Source organism: Pongo abelii, chromosome 3 (assembly GCF_028885655.2).
Source record: "Pongo abelii isolate AG06213 chromosome 3, NHGRI_mPonAbe1-v2.0_pri, whole genome shotgun sequence".
In the NCBI taxonomy this organism is placed as follows: domain Eukaryota; kingdom Metazoa; phylum Chordata; class Mammalia; order Primates; family Hominidae; genus Pongo; species Pongo abelii.
In genome coordinates, this window is record NC_071988.2 from 38,810,817 (window position 1) to 38,835,742 (window position 24,926).

The following is a 24,926-nucleotide window of genomic DNA, read 5'->3' on the forward strand; positions in this document are numbered from 1 at the left end:
TTACGTACTTGTATCTCGTAAGGGGCCTGCGTATTGCGTCATGAGTGCGCGACGCACGTAAGGCTAAAGCAGCCAATCGTGGAGCAGCTTGGCTGCTTTGTCATAAACGGAGCGACGTAATTTCGACCTGTCCTTTCCCGGGAGTTAGCGATCCCTCAAGCCCTGCACTACGCTAGTCCCAAAGAGGAAATGTCTCTACGCTGCGGGGATGCAGCCCGCACCCTGGGGCCCCGGGTGAGCGGCGGGGCGAACGGGTTTGGGCGTGGGGTGGGGGGATCCTATCTCTTCAGAGCGCCCATGCCCAATAATAAAGGCCAGTGCATTTACTGAACATTTACTTCTAGCCAATGGCAGTTTTAAACGTTTTTCGTGTAATCTCATGTAATTATCCCGCCAGCCCCATGATACAGAGTCTCTGGCATCAGTTTGTTTGAAAGTCTCTCTGGGCCAGCACTGAGGACTTATTTTCTGCTTAGAGTGGTTTGTACCCTATATTTATGGAGCACTGCAGTGAGCACCCCACGTAGCTATTCTGTCTTGGACTCTTACTGTGTGTGAGACACCACTCTAGCCGCAGAGAACACAAACCTGTCCTCTAGGCTTTAACTGCAGACATTGAGAAGTGCAGTAGCAATCGTGCAACACCCTAACAGGCACTCTTTGAGTTGTCGAAGGTTCTTTTGAGTTATATGTGCAGACTCGTGGATTTTGTAGTGTTTTGGCTATCTCATGCACGTTTGTGTTCAGATGTAAAAGCCGAATACCATGATTTCTTATGTTCTTGACTGCCATGTTCAAACACAGAAACAATGTAACCTAGAAAGTAAAAACGTTCATCCTGGCCAACATGGTGAAACCCCGCCTCTATTAAAAATACAAAAATTAGCTGAGCGTGGTGGCACGCGCCTGTCGTCCCAGCTACTTGGGATGCTGAGGCAGGAGAATCGCTTGAACCCGCGAGGCAGAGGTTGCAGTGAGCCGAGATCGCGCAACTGCACTCCAACCTGGGCGACAGAGCGAGACTCATCTCAGAAAAAAAGAGGAAAAAAAAAGAAAGTAAAAACGTTAGGCTTGGTTTTCCCCCTTCCAGTTGTTTAAAACCAACTGGGCACTATTAACCTACGTTTCAACAATTATGCTTATTCAAAGCTCGAGAGATTTATTGCACACTTCACTTTAAACGCCCCTGATTCAAGTCAGGACCACAATAGTTTTAAACTGTGGCACCTTCTTCAGTTATTGCAGTTCAATCATGTTGAAAGACAAACATCTAGTTCCTGGTAGGTGGAGTACATGAAAGTGTGATATATGTTAGATAGTTCCAGAGATTTTCGGGCCGGGCGCGGTGGCTCACGCCTGTAATCCCAGCACTTTCGGAGGCCAAGGCAGGTGGATCACCTGAGGTCAGGAGATCGACACCATCCTGGCTAACATGGTGAAACCCTGTCTCTACTAAAAATACAAAAAAATTAGCCGGGCGTGGTGGCGGGTGCCTGTAGTCCCGGCTACTCAGGAGGCTGAGGCAAGAGAATGGCATGAACCCGGGAGGCGGAGCTTGCAGTCAGCCAAGATTGCGCCACTGCACTCCAGCCTGGGCAACAGAGCAAGACTCCGTCCCAAAAAAAAAAAAAAGAAAGAAAGAAAGATTTCCAAATCTATTCTAAACTCAGTAGTAAACAGTCAACTCTTATTCTCTTTTAGGTTTGGTTCCTTCATTCATCTTTTATATTATATTCTAATGCCCTAGAATACTAGAGCTCCTAGTTTGACATAATTTCTGAATCACTTTTTTAGCTTTACCCTTCCGTTTAGGTGTTATGATGTGTTAAAACTAAATTATTATGGACTCCACTAAATAAATGTCATAATTAACTCTTTGTTTAGGTATTTGGGAGATATTTTTGCAGCCCAGTCAGACCATTAAGTTCCTTGCCAGATAAAAAAAAGGAACTCTTACAGAATGGACCAGACCTTCAAGATTTTCTATCTGGTGAGCTTGCAGACAGGAGCACCTGGGATGAATATAAAGGAAACCTAAAACGCCAGAAAGGAGAAAGGTAATTGAAAATTTGAGATAATTTTAATGTCCCGTTCCTTTATTGTGCATTATTTTCAGATATAACCAAGCCCTAGAATCTGTTTTTAATATCAGACTTGTTAAATTTAGCTAAAAATCATTAGAAAGATGTGATAACAGAACTAGATAGAACAAGTAAGCAGATGAAATTTTTGGAATCTTTCTCTTTTCTCTTGTCCTTACTATGTTACACTGCCATCTCCCCATTTTCTACCCAGCATCCGACTTCTTCAGAGTAAAGATTACTGCTTTGCTACTAGTCTGTTAGATCTGGGTTAGTAGGTGTTGATGATCTAACTTGTGCTTCTCCTAGTTAATTTACATATGACCTATGGATACCTTGCCTTAATTTAAAAGAATGATGGAATTTTATGTAGAAGGTAGATTGAGTTGAGAGATAACTTAATCCTGCTCCTTCTATATCACAAGTGGATGGAAGTCATGGAGAACCAAGGATACACAGTCTCCACTCCAAATTTTAGATCTCTTTTCCATTGAGTAGCCACTATAAAATCTAGAATGTAGAGCAGACAGTGCACAGTTGTGATCTTTCCTCAGTCTAAACAAGTAGAGTACTTTTTGGCAGTATCATTCATGAGGGATGAGATATTCGAAAACTTACTCATTCTCTTATTAGAATAGTGTAACTCTGCCTTTGCAAAAAAGGTAGACATGAGTATAGCGCCCTGTTACACTCCATTATTGGTGTTTTCTTTTTGTTTTGTTTTGTTTTTGAGACAGTCTTGCTCTGTCACCCAGGTTGGAGTGCAGTGGCGCGATCTTGGCTCACTTCAACCTCCGCCTCCTGGGTTCAAGGGATTCTTCTGCCTCAGCCTCCCAAGTAGCTGGGACTACAGGCGCCTGCCACCACGCCCGGCTAATTTTTGTATTTTTAGTAGAGACAGGGCTTCACCATATTGGCCAAGCTAGTCTCGAACTCTTGACCTTGTGATCCGCCCACCTCGGCCTCCCAAAGTGCTGGGATTACAGGCATGAGCCACCACACCCGGCCATTATTGGTGTTTTCTAAAGTGGTTTGAGCAAGGCTAAATTTGATTCTGTGTTCTTACTCCTATGACAGAAATTATAAGAGTTATTCTAAGGTTATAGAAAAAATTATTAACTAGGAATTGTAATAGAAGAAATTAACTTCAAAGCTGTGTAATTATTTGGCAGCATATTTGTTAATAGATAGTTATGTTTGGCTTTCCTTAGGTTAAGACTACCTCCATGGCTAAAGACAGAGATTCCCATGGGGAAAAATTACAATAAACTGAAAAATACTTTGCGGAATTTAAATCTCCATACAGTAAGTTGTCAAAGTGTAAACTATCCCTCTTAACCAAAAGCCATGTTTCTACGTTTATATAACTTAAAAATTATTAATAAATATATAAATAATAGCAAAGAAAGTAAATATGTTAAGTGATACATTACTACCAGGAATGGAAATATATTTAGAATCATTTTTCCGGCAAACAAAGAGATTTTTTGCCCTACAAGTTTGGAAACAAGGCTTTGTTTGTTTGTTTTATATTGCAAATTAGATACATGATTCGTTGGAAAGAATATAAAATTAAATGTGAAGCTATGTCACATATACAATGCCATATATAATCCATACTCCTTTACCTTTAACTCTTCAGTATATATTCTTTCAGACTTTTTTATTTGCACATATGAAGTATATACATTCGTAAAGTTTTTAATTTAAAAATTGGATTTTGGCCGGGTGTGGTAGCTCACACCTATAATTCCAGTACTTTGGAAGGCTGAGGTGGGAGGATCACCTGAGGTCAGGAGTTCAAGACCAGCCTGGCCAACATGGTGAAACCCCGTCTCTACTAAAAATACAAAAAAAATTAGCTGGGCATGGTGGCATGAGCCTGTAGTCCCAGCTACTTGGAAGTCTGAGGCTGGCGAATCACTTGAGCTTGGGAGGTGGAGATTGCAGTGAGCTGAGATGGCACCACTGCACTCCAGCCTGGACGACAGAGTGGACAGAGTGAGACTCCATCTTAAAAAAAAAATAAAAATTCAAGTCTGTCCATTCTTACATAATTATGTAAGGGAGTACACCTCTATAGGACATGCTCACTACACTCTAATCTTAATATAGAGTTTGGCAGTTTCACAGCCTTTTTTTTTTTTTTGGAAGACAGGGCATTGCTCTGTTGTCCATGCTGGAGTGCTGTGGCATAATTGCCTTGACCTCCCAGGCTCAAGTGATCCTCCCTCCTCAGCCTTCTGAGTAGCTGGGAGTATAGGTGCACATTACCACGCCTGACTAACTTTTTGATTTTTTGTAGAGGCGGGATTTCACTATGTTGCCCAGACTGGTTCCAGACTCCTGGGCTCAAGCAGTCCTCCCGCCTCAGCTTCCCAAAGTGCTGGAATTACAGGCATGAGCCAGCGCACTTGGTCTTAACAGCATTTTTGAATAGAGAATGTCTTCAAAAATATGTTGTAAACAATGAGAAGTTTAAAATGTCTAATCATGGTCACCAATTGTTTAGTTGGTAGATATTGTCAACCTAATGGTGTTCCATTTCCTTTTGCATACAGGTATGTGAGGAAGCTCGATGTCCCAATATTGGAGAGTGTTGGGGAGGTGGAGAATATGCCACCGCCACAGCCACAATCATGGTAGGGCCAGCCTCAACCTCTATGGCTTTAGTCTAGAAACTGAAAGGGACTATTTTGTGTCTTCCTCCTAAAAATTTGCATTATGAATCTCTGGTCAGATTTTTCATTACATTTGCATTTATGAAAAATATTAAGAAAAAACCTGATGGAATAATCCAGCCTGTTGTGATCTCACCCTTCTCTGAATAAATCTATTATTGGTTCTTTCATTTATGTGATAGTTAATCACGTGCTGCCTTGAGATACCTCTCCTATCAATGTTTGGAAACATTATTCATGATTGCTTAACTTTTTATGTGTTTTCTGTTTAATATATTCAACAAGAAGGAGCTGTGCTTTCTGTTTTCACATCCATGGAGACCTGCACATTGATCTGTCACATATTTTATGTCTTTTAAAATCATCTTTTTTTTATTATTGAGTAGATATAAAAGTATCTTCATAGGCCGGGTGCAGTGGCTCATGCCTGTAATCTCAGCATTTTGGGAGGCCGAGGCAGGCAGATCATTTGAACCCAGGAGTTCGAGACCAGCTGGGCAACATGGTAAAACCTTGTCCATACAAAAAAAAGTTTTTAAAAATTAGCTGGGCATGGTGGCACTTGCCTGTATACCCAACTTCTGAGGAGGCTGAGGTGGGAGGATCACTTGAGCCCAACAGGTCGAGGCTGCAGTAAGACATGATCATGCCACTGCATCCCAGCCTAGACTACAGAGCAAGACCCTGTTTCAAAAAAAAAAAAATTATCTTATAAACTGTGTAAGTTATGAAGAATAACACAACAGACACCCTCATACCTCCAGTTTGAGATTAAAACGTTAGCATTATCTTTGAATACCCCCGTACCCCCTAAACTGTATATTAGAATCCCATTTTTCAGTTGTGTTTCTATTTTGTTTTAAGAAATGGGGGTCTCACTCTGTCACCCAGGCTGGAGTGCAGTGGCACAGTCATAGCTCACTGCAGCCTTGAACTCCTAGGCTCAAGTAATCCTCCTATCTCAGCCTCCCTAAATACCTGAGGCTACAGGTACATGCCACTACACCCAGCTAATTTTTAGAGACAGGGTCTCACCATGTTGCCCATGCTGGTCTCAAACTCTTAAGAATCCTCTCACCTCAGCCTCCGGAGTAGCTGGGATTATAGGAGCAAGCCACTGAACCCTGCTTTGTTTTTAAATTTAAATTTTGTGTCCTTTCCTGATCCCATCCCCTTTTCCCTGAACACTATTCTTATTGCTGAGTTTATTATTTCCCTTTCTTTTTAGTTTTATCACATATATTTGTGTTCCTTGACTATCATTTAGTTTTGAATGTTTCAAATTTCTTGTAAACAGAACCAAACTGTATGCATTCTTTGCAACTTGCTTTATTCTCTCAACATTATGTCCTTAAGGGTCATCTATTTCATTTAAATTGTAACATTTCTATTCTAGTTGATGGGTGACACATGTACAAGAGGTTGCAGATTTTGTTCTGTTAAGACTGCAAGAAATCCTCCTCCACTGGATGCCAGTGAGCCCTACAATACTGCAAAGGCAATTGCAGAATGGGGTCTGGATTATGTTGTCCTGACATCTGTGGATCGAGATGGTTAGTGTGTCATCATGGCCTCTACCAGAAATTGGCTCTAAATGGTGACATCATCTTGAGCAGTGGATTCTTTTGTTTCTAGATATGCCTGATGGGGGAGCTGAACACATTGCAAAGACTGTATCATATTTAAAGGAAAGGTACTTATTTTTGCATTTGTTTGTGTAATTTAAGGACCTTTTTGGACCCATATGAGTTCAGTTTAAGTTCATTACCTTGAAGCAGGGATTATTCACTTTTGGGGAGTTTCATAGTTTTCTGATAATTTACTGGAAATTATGTACACATTTCTTTGGAAAAAGCATATTTGTATGTACAGATACATATTTGCAGAGAATTTTAGTGGCTCAGTGACATGAACTTACCCATAGACCTTTAGCCCATAGAATCCCTCCCTCATATTAGAGCATTAGTCTAAACTTTGAATAATTTTCTTTAAAAAGTATAAACCTGGTCTTCTTAGTAATGATTTTTTTTTTTTGAGATGGAGTCTCACTGTTTTGCCCGGGCTAGAGTGCATGGCACCATCTCACTGCAACCTCTGCCTCCCAGTTCAAGCATTTATCCTGCCTCAGCCTCCCGAGTAGCTGGGATTACAGGCCCGCGCCACCACGCTCAGCTAATTTTTGTACTTTTAGTAGAGATAGGGTTTGACCATGTTGGTCAGGATGGTCTCAAACTCCTAACCTCAATTGATCCACCCACCTGAGCCTACCAAAGTGCGGGATTACAAGCCTGAGCCATCGCGCCCGGCCTGTTTTTTTTGTTTTTTCTTTTAAGAGACAGTCTTGCTTTGTCATCTAGGCTGGAGTGCAGTGGCCTGATGATCATAGCTCACTGCAGCCTCAAACTTCTGGGCTCAAGCAATCCTTTTGCCTCAGCCTCCCAAGTAGCTGGGACTACAGGTACACACTGCCACGCTTGGCTGATGTTTTTACATTTCTTTTTTAGAGACAGAATCTTGCTGTGTTCCCCAGGCTGGTCTCAAACTCCTGACCTCAACCAATACTCCTGCCTCGCCCTCCCAAAGGGCTGGGATTATTCTGATTTTCTACAACTCAGTACTAGTTTGGCACCTAAGCACACTTAGCAAATTTTTTAAGTGATTCCCTGGTATTTTCTATTTTCTATTTACTATAGTTCATTTTTGAAAAATCTGTTTGCAATCCACTAGGTTTATTTTACAAGCTTCAGTGGGTCTCAGCTGGCAGTTTAAAAAAGCAATAGAACCAAGCACAGTGGTTCACGCCTGTAGTTCTAGCACTTTGGGAGGCCAAAGCAGGAAGATTGCTTGAGGACAGGTGTTCAAGACCAGCCTGGGCAACATAGGGAGATCCTGTCTCTACAAAAAATAAATTAAAAAAAAAAAATAGCTGGATGCGGTAGCATGCGCCCATAGTCCTACCTGCTTGGGAGGCTGAGGCAGAAGGATTGCCTGAGCCCAGGATTTCAAAGTTACAGTGAGCTATGATGCACTGGGCAACAGAGCAAGACCCTGTTTTTATTTAAAAAAAAAAAAAACAATTATAGGATATGTTCTTTGAACATCTCTTATATTCATGATAAGGGTGTACATGTGGTCTTTTCTACATCTGTTCTTTCAGGGAACAACTCCAGACACTTTGCCAGTGGGTTTGTGAAAAAATTTGTCAGCCATTTCAGTCATTTTTGCTGGTGTCAAAGGGAACAGCTCTGTGACCCAGTTCACATTATAATGCTTGGATGAATAGATATAGCCACAATATAAATAGGAAGATTAATGTTTAGCTCGTACTTCGTTTAACAAAGCTCATGACTCAGCAACCCAGAAAATAGTTTTTAAAACTCATAGCACTTGTGAAATATTTGCCTAGAGGAAGGGAGGAAAGCATGATTTGATGACTTTAAAGAAATCAAAATTAAAGCAATCAAATAATACTCACATTTATATAAGAAATATTTCAATTTACTTTCTAATGAGTAAAGTTTTATATTTAATGTTTTAATATTTCATATTTTAGTTTCTTACAATTATTTACTTTTTCTAAAACCTACTCAAATTAGGTTTAAAAGTCTACTATATATAATTTGAAATTTTATTCAATTTGCCTACAGGTGTGTTTTAACCACTGTGTCCATAGTATTTAATGATCTGCTTTTTTTTTTTTTATAATGGTTCATGTATGAACATCTGTATGTTCATACTTTTCTTGACAAAGTTCTAAAGGTTACTGTGTTGAAACATACTGAATGATTACTGATAATTTCTATTTTGAGGAACAGGTGTGTCAGTTCTTTCTCTCTGTTTGATAATTCTCTCTTTTCCCCTTAGGAATCCAAAAATCCTTGTGGAATGTCTTACTCCTGATTTTCGAGGTGATCTCAAAGCAATAGAAAAAGTTGCTCTGTCAGGATTAGATGTGTATGCACATAATGTAGAAACAGTCCCGGAATTACAGAGGTGAATACGTGTACAAAGTAATGTTGGGAAGTTAGGTGGGTCAAAATATGCCATATATTCTTACCTTTTCCAGGGGTGAACTTTGCCATTGACTTTTACAAAGTAAACTCGATTCTTTTTTGTTTTTTAGGCAAACTCAATCTATGTCTGTTACATAAAAATCAGAAAATATCACCAACAAAAACAGCATAAATATCACCCATAATAGTATTTCCACCCAGCAATATCAGTTACTAACACCTTAGTGTTTATATTATAAACACTATATTTATACTACATATTTGTATTTTTATATTTATAATATACTTAATTTTTATATTACAAACATTAAGATGTTAGTAACTCATATTACTAACAGTTACTGTGTGTGTTTTAATACCCACAAATAATGAACATCTTTTTTTCTTTTGTTTTAAAATAATATCATACTGCAAATTTCAATGAGTTGTTTGTTTCCCCCTCCCCACAAAAAAAGTTTTCAAAGGAGGGAAAAAATTACACTAGAGCAATTGCTTTGGTTGTAATTCTAAAGAAAAGACTTCAAAAATATATTTGGCTGGACGCTGTGGCTCACGCCTGTAATCCCAGCACTTTGGGAGGCAGAGGCAGGCAGATCACCTGAGGTTGGGAGTTCGAGACCAGCCTGACCAACATGGAGAAACCCCGTCTCTACTAAAAATACAAGATAGCCAGGCGTGGTGGCACATGCCTGTAATCCCGGCTACTCAGTAGGCTGAAGCAAGAGAAGAATCACTTGAACTCGGGAGGCAGAGGTTGCAGTGAGGTGAGATTGCGCCATTGCACTCCAGCTTGGGCAACAAGAGCGAAACTCCATCTAGAAAGAAAGAGAAAGGAGAAAAAAAAAAATGTATATATATTATATATATTCATATATATTTTTATATATATATATACATATTCAGCACTAATATGTGTAATAAATGATGCGGAAGAAAAACTCGTGGCTCACGCCTATAATCCTAGCACTTTGGGAGGCTGAGGTGGGCGGATTACCTGAGGTCGGGAGTTCAAGACCAGTCTGGCCAACGTGATGAAACCCCATCTCTACTAAATATATAAAAAATTAGCTAGGTGCAGACCTGTAATTCCAGCTACTTTGGAGGCTGAGGCAGGAGAATTGCTTGAACCCGGGAGGCGAAGGTTGCGGTAAGCCAAGATAGTGCCACTGCACTCCAGCCTGGGCGACAGAGCAAAACTTCGTCTCAAAAAAAAAAAAAAAAAGAAAAAAACATATCATTCAGATGTACTTTTGTAAAAAAGTAGACGCTATGCTTTCTTACTCCTAATAATTTCAGTAATTAAGAATAATTATTGGCAAGTAACACTGATGTAAGAAAAAAAAGTAAGGATTGTTATCCACATCCATTCAAATTTTAGAAAAATGAACATTTTAAGCTTCGGGCAAGAGTAATATCATTTTTTCTTTAATTTTAGCATTTAGCAGTGATTTTATTAGCTTCTACATATGATCTGTGTCATAGAGCCTGAAAGAAGTTACAGTAAACAATAACCACCATTTTCACTAAATCATAAACAGTAGAGACCATAACTTAATTTCAGTGGAGAAATTCTGTTAAAAAGTGATTTCTATAATGTCAGTTTCACAGTTACTTTTAAATTCATAAATTTGTTTCTTCTCTTTCCTGTTAACTAGTCTCTAATGAAAAACAATTACAGAAAATAAATCTGCATTAGAATTGAAATGAAATCCAGTTTAACATCAGAAGCTTTCTGGCCTTTTGGCTTAAAGGATAAGTCATTTAAACCATGGTGGTTTGGCCATTGTTGAAGTCTAGGACACAGCCTGTTCCATCCTCGTCATGATATCACCACCAGTGGGTGCCAGTTTCCCTGGTTTCACTTAAAAACATGATCCTTTCCAGTGAAAATTCCAGAATCATGCATTTCTTTACCTAATATGTGGCAGTGTTGTATACTCACCAGCAGAGGGCAGCTTAGTCTTCAGAAAAGAAATGAACATGAAAGTTTCAACCCTCTGACATGTGGGTTCAGCTTATTTTTTTCTTTGTTCAGTATGGAGACTCTCTTACTTCTGCTTTTTTTCCTTTCTCTTCTAATTTTTCGCTTCAGAATTCTGGTTTCTGAATGCATAAACTGAAGTAATTTCTTCCATTCTACTTTTCTCTGCCCCAGGCTTGAGACAGAACTAGGGAGCCCAGTGAGGCCTTTTCTTTCCTAAATTAACAGTTAGGCATTTGTGCATAAATGCTACCTTTGAACTATGTGATTTAAGATAATGTGCAGAATGTACTTCTCTGGTCTTTCAGGTTGCTTGCATAACTGTGTACTTGGTTGAACTTGTAATACTTGCTGACAGCAGTCCTGCTGTTTTCCAGTAAGGTTCGTGATCCTCGGGCCAATTTTGATCAGTCCCTACGTGTACTGAAACATGCCAAGAAGGTTCAGCCTGATGTTATTTCTAAAACATCTATAATGTTGGGTTTAGGCGAGAATGATGAGCAAGTATATGCAACAATGAAAGGTAAAGAAATTGAAAAATGAAAAATCTTTCCCATGTAATTTGAGTAATAGCAGGAACCCACTCACTTTGAAGGCCCTTCTAAGAACAAAGTATATGGTTATAGATGGCAGCATGAAAAGGAAACCAACTTGCACATGCACCCTCAAATCTAAAATACAAGTTAAAAAAAAAAAAAAGCAAAGGAAATAAATTTTCTTGGAATTTCATGGAGTGATATGCATGACACTCAGGATACAAAATTTATATCCCATTTTATTCCCCATCCTTGCATCCACTGAAAGCATGATTTCATCCACTTTTCTTATTCTATCATTGGACACTTTTGGAGAGCCAGCCTGGTACCAGGCACTGACAGTTCATAGATCAATGAGACTAATCCAGGCCTCTGAGAAAGAGCTTACTTGTAGCATTGTCACATAACATGGTGTGCTTTGGACTTTGCTGAACCTCAGTCCCGTAAGTCCATTTGCTTTGTGATTCTTGGACTTTTTAAACTTTGGAATTTAAAAGTTTTAATTTTAGCTGAAGACCCTTGGACTACTTGTAGTTATTTAGTGGTTCAAAGAGTAATAAGTTCATATAGTAATCAAGACCTGCTGTTTACCACATTGCACACAGTTTATTAGAAAGATTCTGATATGTCAGAGTTTAAATCACAGCCCCCATAGCATATCTTGTGCATTGAGTAAAAGCCTAATGCAACATATTTGCTCTATAATATAGGTGCATTGAGTTTTTTGCATATACCATTTCCCATACCTTTTCTACCAAACAGACTCCTACTCTAAAACACCCTCCACTACTATTTTAGCATTGATTCTGTAGTATTAGAAGTATTTATCCTTGTGTGTATCAGCCCTACATGACTGTCTTAATTATTATTGTTTTCAGTCCTTACCACAGTCCCTGGCACATAATACTTTTGAATAAATAGATGTTGTCTTATTCCCCACCATGAAGATTATGGACTGTCATAAAGTTCACACCGTTTTTAAATATTCCTTAGGAAAATTATGCTTAGAGCTACAATTAAAGTATTTGCTAATGTAATTTGTGCTTTTCTTCCTACAGCACTTCGTGAGGCAGATGTAGACTGCTTGACTTTAGGACAATATATGCAGCCAACAAGGCGTCACCTTAAGGTACACGTATCTTGATTTGCTTTTTTTTTAAAGACGGAGTTTTGCTCTTGTCGCCCGAGCTGGAGTGTAGTGGCACGATCTCGGCTCACTGTAATCTCTGCCTCCTGGGTTCAGGTGATTCTCCTGCCTCACCCTCCTGAGTAGCTGGGACTACAGGTGGGTGCCACTACATCCGGCTAAAATATATATATATATATATAATTTTTTTTTTTTTTCTTGACACAGAGTCTCGCTCTGTCACCCAGGCTAGAGTGCAGTGGTGCAATCTCGGCTCACTGCAACCTCCACCTCCCAGGTTCAAACGATTTTCATGCCTCAGCCTCCTGAGTAGCTGGAATTACAGGCACACACTACCACACCCGACTAATTTTTTTGTAGTTTTAGAGACAAGTTTTGCCATGTTGCCCAGACTGGTCTTGAACTCCTGAGCTCAGGCAGTCCACCCGCTTCGGCCTCCCAAAGTGCTAGGATTACAGGCGTGAGCCACCGCACCCGGCCGATTTTTTTTATTTTTAATAGAGATGGAGTTTCATCATTTTGGCCAGGCTAGTCTCGAACTCCTGACCTTAGGTGATCCGCCCGCCTCAGCCTTCCAAAGTGCTGGGATTACAGGTGTGAGCCACTGCGCCCAGCCCATGTATAGCTTTTGACTCCCAAAAAAAACATAACTACTAATAGCCTTCTGTTGACCGGAAGCCATACCAATAACAACAGTCAATTAACACACATTTTGTATGTTACATGTACTTTTATATGTATGTATGTGTGTGTGTATATCTGTATATACACACACACACATATATATACACACACACACATATATATATACACATCTTATTCTTACAATAAAGTCAGCTAGAGAAAAAATTTTTTTAACAAAATCGTAAGGAAAAGAAAATATATTTACTAGTCATTAAGTGGAAGTGGACCATCATAAAGGTCTTCATCCTCATCATCTTCATGTAGATGAGGAGGAGGGAGAAGAGGAGGAGTTAGTCATGCTGTCTCAGGGGTGGCAGAAATGGAAGAAAATCCTTGTATAAGTGGGCCTGTGCAGTTACCATGTTGTTCAGGGGTCAGCTGTATTCTTATAAGTCCCAGTTTTCATTTTATTATCTACATAAATCAGCTACATTTGCACATATTTACTGCCTCCCCCATTCTCTCCACAAATTTCACAACTCAAGTGAACCTAGAGAAAAAGAATTTAAAAGTTGGAAATGGCACTCATTTACACTTGGTTATTGTGTAACTTGTTTTTGTTATGTTAGAGCCAGAAGCGAAGTAAGAATGGGAAACCATTCTTTCTATTTCTGTCATGGACATTTATCCATTCATTCAAGAAGCTTGTGTTGAGCAGTGACCGTGTGCCAGTCACAGTGCTAAGCAGAAGATACAAGTTGAGTAAGACAGTCTTGTCCTCAAGAATCGGATAAGCATGAGTAATTCTGGAATTGAGCTGTTAACGAAGGAAAAATATAGATAAATAATATCTGTAGATAATCTCTTCTTTCTCTGTCCTTTGGAATAGCCAGTGTAGCACAAAATTGATATGCTTCCCTGTCTCTGTAATTCCCTGTATTTACATCCCAATAGAGTGGCCAAAAAGTAACCAGTAAACAGGTAGTCAGGGAGGAGGGAGAGGACAAAAGCCTGGGGGTGGGGGCAAGATGAATTATGCAGTGAAGAGCATTCTGCATACATGGGTATAGACTTTCTGCAGAATCAAAGTGGAATTCTAAAATCTGATCAGAAGTAATTATTTAAATCTAGGTTGAAGAATATATTACTCCCGAAAAATTCAAATACTGGGAAAAAGTAGGAAATGAACTTGGATTTCATTATACTGCAAGTGGCCCTTTGGTGCGTTCTTCATATAAGGCAGGTAAGTTAGATTGTGGGGCATGGTTTCATTTAGGCTATTAACTTTCCACATTAAGTTCTACCACCAATCACTAAAACTCTTGGCAAATTCTAATACCTTTGGTGGTCTTGGTAGAGGGCATAGTTTTTTTTTTTGGAACATCCTTAGGAGCTTTGCTCCACGGGGATCATATTAAGAAAAGTTTCTCTTAATCTTTTGTTTCTTAAACAAATTCAGCCCCCTGCTTTGTAACTCAGCTACTATAGTAAAAGCAGAAACAATTAGTTTATTAATTTTTTCTATATGTAGATTTCAGTAGTAGGTTATTCAGAAATGACAGAGCATGTCAAGCATCTAATAGGATTTTCTGAGAAATACATATTTATTTGGAAATGATGCCAGCTGCATCTCCAGACTACCAGTTTCAATCAGTTTAAGCACTGAAAAGTATCTATTTGATAGCATTGCTTGCATCATTAAATTTCTTTGTATTTTTCCCCCAGAGGCAACAGCAAAATATCCATAAGATTATTTTTCTCTGTAGAAACATTTAGTGGTTTTACTAGCTACAAGGCAAATTTTTTTTACCTTTGGAATTTCAGCTCTTATTTTAATCAATAGCTTGAATTGATTTATGAAAATAAAATCATTTTCCAAGGGATAAAAAGTCATGTGATAATGATTGTCAGAGGATTCATAAGAACATATCTGAAGACTGAATTTAATCTAGAAAGTGTTTATGATGTCCCTGTCAGTTGGACTTAACAATTATAATGATTAAGAATAAATAGGCTGGCCAGGTGGGGTGGCTCACACCTGTAATTCCAGCACTTTGGGAGGCCGAGGCAGGCAGATCACGAGGTCAGGAGATCGAGACCATCCTGGCTAACACGGTGAAACCCTCTCCACTACAAATAGAAAAAAATTAGCCGGGCATGGTGGCGGGCACCTGTAGTCCCAGCTACTCGGGAGGCTGAGGCAGGAAAATGGCATGAACCCGGGAGGTGGAGCTTGCAGTGAGCCGAGATTGTGCCACTGCACTCCAGCCTGGGCAACAGAGCAAGACTCTGTCTCAAAAAAAAAAAAGAGTAAATAGGCCAGGCAACATCGCTCATGCCTGTAATCCCAGCACTTTGGAAGGCAGGAGGATTACTTGAGCCTAGGAGTTCAAGGATGCAGTGAGCTATGATCGTGTCACTACAACTCCAGCCTGGGTGACAGAGCAAGACACTGTGTCTCAAAAATAAAATAAAAAAAAGAAACAGCTAGGCCAGGTGTGGTGGTGTGTGCCTATAGTCCCAACTTCTTTGGAGACTGAGGCAGGAGGATCACATGGGCCCAGGAGTTCAAATACAGCCTGAGCAACATCGTGAGATCTCATCTCTTTATTTTTTATTTTATTATTATTATTATTTTTTAGATGTAGTCTCTCTCCATCACCCAGGCTGGAGTGCAGTGGCATAATCTTGACTCACTGCAACCTCTGCCTCTCAGGTTCACGCCATTCTCCTGCCTCAGCCTCCTGAGTAGCTGGGACTACAGGTGCCCGCCACCACGCCTGGCTAATTTTTTGTATTTTTAGTAGAGACGGGGTTTCACTGTGTTAGCCAGGATGGCCTTGATCTCCTGACCTTGTGATCCGCCCACCTCGGCCTCCCAAAGTGCTGGGATTACAGGTGTGAGCCACTGCACCCGGCCGACCTTGTCTCTTTAAAAATAAACTAGGTATTGGCCAGGCATGGTGGCTAATGCCTGAAATCCCAACATTTTGGGAGGCCGAGGTGGGCAGATCACGAGGTCAGGAGATTGAGATCATCCTGGCCAACATGATGAAACCCCATCTCTACTAAAAATACAAAAATTAGCTGGGCATGGTGGTGCGCACCTGTAGTCCCAGCTACTCGGGAGGCTGAGGCAAGAGAATAGCTTGAACCCGGGAGGCGGAGGTTACAGTGAGCCAAGATCATGCCACTCCACTCCAGCCTGGCAAAAGAGTGAGACTCCGTCTCCAAAAGAAAAAATATATATACAAAAATTAGCCGGGCATGGTGGCGTGTGCCTGTAGTCCCAGCTAGTTGGGAGGCTGAGGCAGGAGAATTGTTTGAACCCGAGAGATAGAGGTTGTGGTGAGCCGAGATCATGCCACTGCACTCCAGCCTGGGCAACAGAGCAGGACTCTGTCTCAAAAATAAATAAATAAATAAATAAACTAGGTATTTTTTTTTTTATCTAAAGTGATGATGTTTTAAATGATTGCTTTATATATTGGGGTCTAAATCTTAAATATGTTTAAATTAGACAAATTCAATTTGAAAAAATTAATGCTCCAGTATTAGTAATATTCAGTATGTTCCTAGTTCCTATAAAGACATTTAAGGCCGGGTGCAGTGGCTCACGCCTGTAATCCTAGCACTTTGGGAGGCTGAGGCAGGTGGATCACTTGAGCCCAGGAGTTCAAGACCAGCCTGGGCAACATGGCAAAACCCCATCTCTACAAAAATACAAAAATTAGCTGGGTGGCTGATTTGCTGGGTGGTGGTGGGCACCTTTAGTTCTAGCTACCCAGGAGGCTGAGGTGGGAGGATCACCTGAGCCCAGGAGGTTGAGGCTGCAGTGAGCTGTGATTGTGCCACTGCACTCCAGCCTAGGTGACAGAATGAGACCCTGTCTCAAAAATAAATAAATAAAAATAGTAATTTAAAACATTTTAATGAACTAATAGCTCATCATAGTTTGAAAACCCAAGAATTTGATTCAGCACTGACTGACAGAATGTGGGGACTTTGAAAACCAGTAATTGTAAGTGATTTAGTCTTCAAGCAGCACTGCTGGCAAGCTAAAAATACATGTGAAGGATAGAACCACTATCAGCTTCTAGAATGGTTAGAGTAATATCCTTTGAAAGAAGTTTTTCTTTTGCTAAAAAAAAGTTCTAACATAAAAGGAAATAAATTATGAACTTTCTGATGCTTTCTAAATTACCAGGAAAAGATCAGATTCTGGTACATGATGAGCATTAAACTAAAATGATGGATTAAGGTCTGGTAAAGTTGGTGCTACTCCCATGACATTTGGAGGAGGTATGGAGCAGCATGGATTACTTGGCTGGGTTATGAGCCTTGGGATTTGCAGAGATTATATGTAGATAGACTCATCACAGTTCTACTCATATGTAAGATGGCAAAGAGAAGTTAATCAGACTCCTCATAAAATCAGGCCTCTAGTGCTGCACTCTACCATAAGCATTGAGTCATGCTGTAATAGTGATAGACTAAATGGAACACTAATGGCCTAAAAAGAGAATGTGCCCTCTAAGCTGCTAACTTATTGCGTAGGCACAACTCAGGCAGTGGGAAGAAAGCCCATTACAAATGAAGAGCTCTTGCTTCCCTAGAGGGGAATAAGCTAAAGAGATTCCATCAGATGCGTCTGCTCAACTGCAACGAGGTCTGTTTTATAAACATCAGATCCAGCCTAATAATGTAGCAAAATTGCTCTTGGAAATGAATTTAGCCAAGAGCAATACTTTGACAGTGATGAGGGATAGATAGTGCACATAAAGTAGAATAAATGTGCAGACCCATATATACAGTAGGGTCACCCTTTGTAATATTGGGTTACTAGAAAGAATAATAGTAGGAGACTCTAGTCATTATTGCTGGGGAGAAAGGCCAAAGATATAGGGGATATTTAGGTTAGAAAAATATCGCCATTGAGGTTTGAGAAGAGAGAAGTGCCAATAAATACAAAAGTCTTCTTTAAAGGGGAAACACCAAAAATATAATTCTGAAATAGTTGTCTCACTGTTATTTACTTTAAATTGATATTAATGTGTTTTCCTTTTTCCTAAATAGGTGAATTTTTCCTGAAAAATCTAGTGGCTAAAAGAAAAACAAAAGCCCTCTAAAACTTCAACAAGACCTTCAAGACCACAGAAATTTTTAAAATTTGATTCCAGTTAATAACAGAGGTGGTGCCAGAATGCCTGGACTGCAGTGGATGTACCCTACCTCTTTGCTTAAAAAAAAAAAAAAGTCAATACCCAGGCATAGTGGCTCATGCCTGTAATCCCAGCACTTTAGGAGGCCAAGGCGGGTGGATCACCTGAGGTCAGGAGTTCGAGACCCTCCTGGCCAACATGGTGAAACCCTGTCTCCACTAAAAACACAAAAATTACGCAGGTGTGGTAGTGGGCGCCTGTAATCCCAGCTACTCGGGAGGCTAAGGCAGGAGAATCGCTTGAACCTGGGAGGGGGAGGTTGCAGTGAGCCAAGATCGCTCCATTGCCCTCCAGCCTGGGTGACAAGAGCAAAACTCCATCTCAAATAAATAAATAAAAAGGAAAAAAAGTCAATAAACTGTACAAATTTAATTACAGTAATTCATTTGGTTTTTAGTGTATCTTCTTTGTCCCAATTAAACAGTTGCTTGCTGTGATGTAATCTTAAAATATCTTTGTAAGAATTTTCTTTTAACATAATTTTAAAATGCATTAAAAACATGGCATGGTGGCTCACACCTATAATCCCAACATTTTTGGAGGCCAAGGCGGGCAGATCACTTGAAGCCAGGAGTTCGAGACCAGCCTGGGCAACATGGTGAGAACCTATCTCTACAAAAAATTAGCCAGACGTGGTGGCATGCACCCATAGTCCCAGCTACTCAGGCTGAGGTGAGAGGATCACTTGAACCTGGAAAGCAGAGGTTGCAATGAGCTGAGGTGGTGCCACTGCTCTCCAGCCTGGGCACTACAACTGCTCTCCAGACTCTGTCTCAAAAACCCAAAAACTTCCAGAAGATTTTCCAATCCACTGTTAACATCATCATTACATTTCATTTATGAAAAATAAAAACTTCATTTATGTTACTGTGATGAAACAGTCAACATAGATTGAAACTCATCAGTTTAGCATTTCATTCAACTTTAGCATTCATTCAATGTAGATTGAAACTCATCAGATTAGCATTTGTCCTTATAATATTGGAATAATTTAGAAAGGCTTAAGAGTGAATGTTGGCCAGATGTGGTGGCTCATGCCTGTAATTCCAGCACTCTGAGAGGCCAAGGTGGGCAGATCACCTGAGATCGGGAGTTTGAGACCAGCCTGGCCAACCTGGTGAAACTCCATTGCTAGTAAAAATAAAAAAATTAGCTAGGTGTGTTGGCAGGTGCCTGTAATCCCAGCTACTCGGGAGGCTGAGGCACGAGAATTACTTGAGCCTGTGAAGCGGAGATTGCAGTGAGGCGATAATTGTGCCACTGCACTCCAGCCTGGGTGACAGAGTGAGACTGTCTCAAGAAAAAAAAAAAAGAATAAATGTTAATTTTTTACATTGGTGTGACTACTTCAGAACCTGCAAAATAGTTTTATGCTGATCACATTTGGTCCCTCTGAAAAAACCAAGGCCATAATGCTGCCTAAGACAAGGAAATAGAACCTAGAAATATTAACCCTTATTTGTATAGTAGCTTGCTAAATCCACATGTCCTATTCCTTTCATTTCTCACATTGGTTGTATTATATGATGGTAAAGACCTGAGAAAGGAATTTCCTTCCAAAATACTAATAACTCAGATTCATCTTTTGACTGAATCCTGCCTTTCTACTTTTTCTGCATATCTAAAAGGACACTTTTACGTGGCCATGTTGTAAAATATGTAAAGTGGATAGCCAATTCTGTTTTGAATTCTTATAACGAGCCAGTATTATAAAAGTAATGCACGTCCTTGCCAGGTGTGGTGGCTCACGCCTGTAATCCCAGCACCTTGGGAGGCTGAGGCGGGTGAATCAGTTGAGCTCAGGAGTTTGAGACTAGCCTGGGCAACACAGTGAGACTCCCATCTCTACCAAAAATACAAAAAATTAGCTGGGCGTGGTGGCGCATGCCTGTAATCTCAGCTACTTGGGAGGCTGAGGCAGGAGAATCACTTGAACCTGACAGGCAGAGGTTGCAGTGAGCCAAGATCACATCACTGTATTCCAGCCTGGGTGACGGAGACTGTGTCTCAAAAAAATTTTTTTAAAGTAATGCATGGGCCAGGCATGGTGGCTTAACACCTGTAATCCCAACATTTTGGGAGGCCAAGGCAGGTGGATCACCTGAGGTCAGGAGTTCGAGACCAGCCTGAACAACATGGTGAAACACTGTCTTTACTAAAAATAAAAAAATTAACCAAGTGTGGTGGCACATGTCTGTAATCCCGGCTACTCAGGAGGCTGAGACAGGAGAATCCTTGAACCTGGGAGGCAGAGGTTGCAGTGAGCCGAGATCACACCATTGCACTCCAGCCTGGAGTAATGTGTGTCTTTATAGATCCTAGTAAATTTTGGGATGCAATTTTAACCCTACCAACTTTCTTTTTTTTTTTTTTTTGAGACGGAGTCTCGCTCTGTCGCCCGGGCTGGAGTGCAGTGGCGCAATCTCAGCTCACTGCAGGCTCCGCCTCCCGGGTTCATGCCATTCTCCTGCCTCAGCCTCCCAAGTAGCTGGGATTACAGGCGCCCGCCACTATGCCCAGCTAGTTTTTTGTATTTTTAGTAGAGACGGGGTTTCACCGTGCTAGCCGGGATGGTCTCTATCTCCTGACCTCTTGATCCACCCGTCTCGGCCTCCCAGAGTGCTGGGATTACAGGTGTGAGCCACTGCGCCCAGCCCCAACTTTCTTTTGTTTTGAGACAGTCTCACTCTGCCAGGCTAGAGTGCAGCGGCGTGATCTCAGCTCACTGCAACCTCTGCCTCCTGGGTTCAAGTGATCCTCCTGCATCAGCCTCCCAAGTAGCTGGGATTACAGGCGCACACCATCACGCCCAGCTAATTTTTGTATTTTTAGTAGAGGTGGGGTTTCACTGTGTTGGCCAGGCTGGTCTCGAACTCTAGGCCTCAAACGATCTGCCCGCCTTGGCCTCCCAAAATGTTGGGATTTGTGAGCCACCACCGGGCCTAACCCTACCAACTTAAAATAGAAACATCTCAAGCTCCCTTAACTTATTTTACAGGAAAAAAAAGGATTACTTTTCAGGCTAATTTTGTGACATTTCTAGATATTATCTAATAGTTAGGCCTTTTGCACAGTGTAGGCCAATGGCAGTTAAACATTTGTTAGCAGGAGAATCATTTGGTGAAATAAAATTCTCAGTCGGCGCGGTGGCTCACGCCTGTAATCTCAACACTTTGGGAGGCCGTTGCGGGCGGATCACCTGATATCAGGAATTGAGACCAGCCTGGCCAACATTGCAAAACCTCGTCTCTACTAAAAATATAAAAAATTAGCTGGGTGTGGTGGCACGTGCCTGTAGTCCCAGCTACTCAGGAGGCTGAGGCACAAGAATCGCTTGAATCCAGGAAGCAGAGGTTGCGGTAAGCCGAAAATGCACCACTGCATTCCAGCATGGGCAACACAGTGAAACTCTTGTCTCAAAAAAAAAAATGAATAGTCCGCGATCCCGCCCAGGCGGGGTCTGCCGACGCCCCCAGCGCCCGGCCCTCTGCAGCAGCCTGGCAGACTGCCTCTGTCACCAGGACCCTCCGTCCACGTCCCCTGTGCGGCCAGCGTCAGAGCCATGGCGATGGAGGAGAGGAAGCCCGAGACCGAGGCCACGAGAGCACAGCCGACCCCTTCATCATCCACCACTCAGAGCAAGCCTTAGCCCCTGAAACCAAACTATGCTCCAAAGTTCACCCTTGCTGGCCACACCAAAGCAGTGTCCTCCGTGAAATTCAGCCCGAATGGAGAGTGGCTGGCAAGTTCATCTGCTGATAAACTCATTAAAATTTGGGGGACTCATAAGATGGGAAATTTGAGAAAACCGTCTGATCACAAGCTGGGAATATCCGATGCAGCCTGGTCGTCAGATTCTAACCTTTTTGTTTCCGCCTCAGATGACAAAACCTTGAAGATACAGGCCGTGAGCTCGGGAAAGTGTCTGAAAACCCTGAAGGGACACAGTAATTATGTCTTTTGCTGTAACTTCAATCACCAGTCCAGCCTTACTGTCTCAGGATCCTTTGATGAAAGTGTGAGGATATGGGATGTGAAAACAGGGAAGTGCCTCAAGACTGCTAGCTCACTCGGATCCAGTCTCGGCCATTCATTTTAATCGTGATGGATTCTTGATAGTTTCAAGTAGCTATGATGGTCTCTGTCACATCTGGGACACCGCCTCAGGCCAGTGCCTGAAGACGCTCACTGATGATGACAACCCCCGGTGTCTTTCATGAAGTTCTCCCAGAACGGCAGATACATCCTGGCTGCCACACTGGACAACACTCCAAAGCTCTGGGACTACAGCAAAGGCAAGTGCCTGAAGACATACACTGGCCACAAGAACGAGAAATACTGCATATTTGCCAGTTTCTCTGTTACTGGCGGGAAGTGGATTGTGTCTGGCTTGGAGGATAATCTTCTTTACATCTGGAACCTTCAGACGAAAGAGATTGTACAGAAATTACAAGGCCACACAGATGTTGTGATCTCAACAGCTTGTCACCTGACAGAAAACATCATCACCTCTGCTGCGCTAGAACATGACAAAGCAATTAAACTGTGGAAGAGTGACTGTTAAGTCCCTTTGCTCCCGCACGTGATAGACTGTCAGGAAGTTGACCCGGATTGGCAAGAAACATGGTGTCTCGGAGGTGGTCCCCCGGGTCTGTGCCTGGGGGTCAGGACTGGGCCTGATTTGAGCCTTCTTTTTGAAGATGATTTGGCCGAGTGTGGACCACCAGAAAGTTCTAAAAGTTGCTGGTGACATTTTTTGCCAATTCTCTAACACTGTCTAGGGAAGAGTTCCTAGTCTGTTGTGTTCAAACAGAGTCAACAAAAATTTTTAATTTTTTGTTACAAAAGGATAAAGTTCAATTTAAAAAATAAATAATAAAATCTCATGGAACTTCAATGTAAAAATCTCATGGAACTTCAATGTAAAATAATTAAAATGACATTTTATTAGCACAGTGTATGTTAAAGTTTCAGATTTGTAACATTTACTCTGTAAATAAAAATAGTGAATAAGTAAAATGAAGCAATTTTGATACACATGCAAAATTGGGATTTATGGATAACAGTTGCTGTCTTCAGCCTCAAGAGTCTACTTATTTGTTTTGGTTGCACAGTATTGAGAACAGTTCTAATATAGCTAAATAATAGTAAATTTCAGTTAATAGCATAGCTTAAAAAGAAAAAAATAGTAAATAATTTTTTAAAATGGTAAAACACCTCATCTTGGAATGTCTGGATACTTTCCAGTTAAATTTAATACAGAAACTTGAAAGAGGAGTAGCAGGAGATGTTTCTGTTTTGTTTTGTTTTTGAGACGGAGTCTCGCTCTGTCGCCCAGGCTGGAGTACAGTCATGAGATATGGGCTCACTGCAACCTCCACCTCAAGTGATTCTCGTGCCTCAGCCTCCTGAATAGCTGGGATTACAGGCATGCACCACCATGCCCGGCTAATTTTTGTGTTTTTAGTAGAGACGGAGTTTCACCATGTTGCCGAGGCTGGTCTGGAACTCGAGGACTCAAGTGATTCACTCATCTCGGCACCCCAAAGTGCTGGTATTACAGGCACGCGCCAACACTCCCAGCTAGTTTTTTATATTTTTAGTAGAGATGGGGTGTCACCATGTAGGCCAGGCTGGTCTCAAACTCCTGACCTCAAGTGATCTGCCAGCTTTGGCCTCCCAAAGTGCTGAGATTACAGGCGCGAGCCACTGCGCCCAGCTGGGGCTGCTATTTTTGAATCTGCTTTTAAAGAGCAGGTGGTACCTTTCTCTTCCTCTTTTCCTTTTTCCTTGCCGGCTAGAATGAAAACATGATGTTTAGAGTGGGAGCAGCCATCCTGGACGTGAGATGGGAGACTTGTGTCAAGGACAGCAGAGCGACCAGATGAGGAAGGCTTGGGCCTTTTTCAGCCCTTGACCACCTACCTGGACTTTTATGTGAGAGAGAAATACATTACTATTCTGCTTAAGACACTATAATATTGGGTCCCTCTTGGAGCATCCAAGTTTATATGCTAATGCAATTTATAAATTATGTTTATTCTAATGCCCGTAAAATAAATGCCTATTAAAATTAAGAAAGATGTATATGCACCTAAAATAATCTCCCATGTTACTAGCATTATCTAGTGAGTAGTCTCTTACATGTCTGTATTCAAGAAAAAGGAAGGGAAGAAGGGAGCAAGCGGTCACTGTATCCAACTTATCCTCTGCTTATACATACTATTTTGCAAGACAAACACTAATGATATATTTCTTCCTGAGTTTTTGGTCTAAAACTTGAACACACTCCCAGTATGTGGTGATGATAACAGCTAGTTGGGGACCACATGCTCTGGAAAGCTAGGATAAGTCTCTAAAGAGTGACTAACAAAGTTAATGCCTTTTTTTTTTTTTGAGACAGACTCTCACTCTGTCGCCCAGGCTAGAGTGCTGTGGCATGATCTCAGCTCACTGCAAGCTCCGCCTCCTGGGTTCACGCCATTCTCCTGCCTCAGCCTCCCGAGTAGCTGGGACTACAGGTGCCCGCCACCATTCCCGGCTCATTTTTTTGTGTTTTTAGTAGAGACAGGGTTTCACCGTGTTAGCCAGGATGGTCTCGATCTCCTGACCTCATGATCCGCCCGTCTTGGCCTCCCAAC

At 41.3% G+C, this 24,926-nt stretch overlaps 1 protein-coding gene and 1 pseudogene across 4 annotated transcripts; both read left to right on the forward strand.

Annotated features, from left to right (window-relative positions):
- Window positions 1-104: 104 nt before the first annotated feature.
- LIAS (lipoic acid synthetase) lies at window positions 105-18,666 on the forward strand. 4 transcript variants are annotated; one of them, XM_002814682.4, is made up of 11 exons: window positions 105-234; window positions 1,885-2,057; window positions 3,293-3,386; window positions 4,643-4,723; window positions 6,159-6,315; window positions 6,398-6,455; window positions 8,627-8,755; window positions 11,134-11,279; window positions 12,351-12,421; window positions 14,195-14,306; window positions 18,140-18,666. In XM_002814682.4, the coding sequence occupies exons 1-11, from the start codon at window positions 190-192 to the stop codon at window positions 18,190-18,192; spliced, it is 1,119 nt and encodes a 372-aa protein (XP_002814728.2). In that variant the 5' UTR covers window positions 105-189; the 3' UTR covers window positions 18,193-18,666. The 4 variants fall into 4 exon arrangements, with proteins under 4 accessions (XP_002814728.2, XP_009238159.2, XP_002814729.2 ...); XM_009239884.4 differs by having other exon boundaries at window positions 14,195-14,302; XM_002814683.4 differs by lacking the exon at window positions 14,195-14,306.
- Window positions 18,667-20,704: 2,038 nt separating this feature from the next.
- LOC129058778 (WD repeat-containing protein 5-like) lies at window positions 20,705-24,675 on the forward strand (annotated as a pseudogene).
- Window positions 24,676-24,926: the final 251 nt, after the last annotated feature.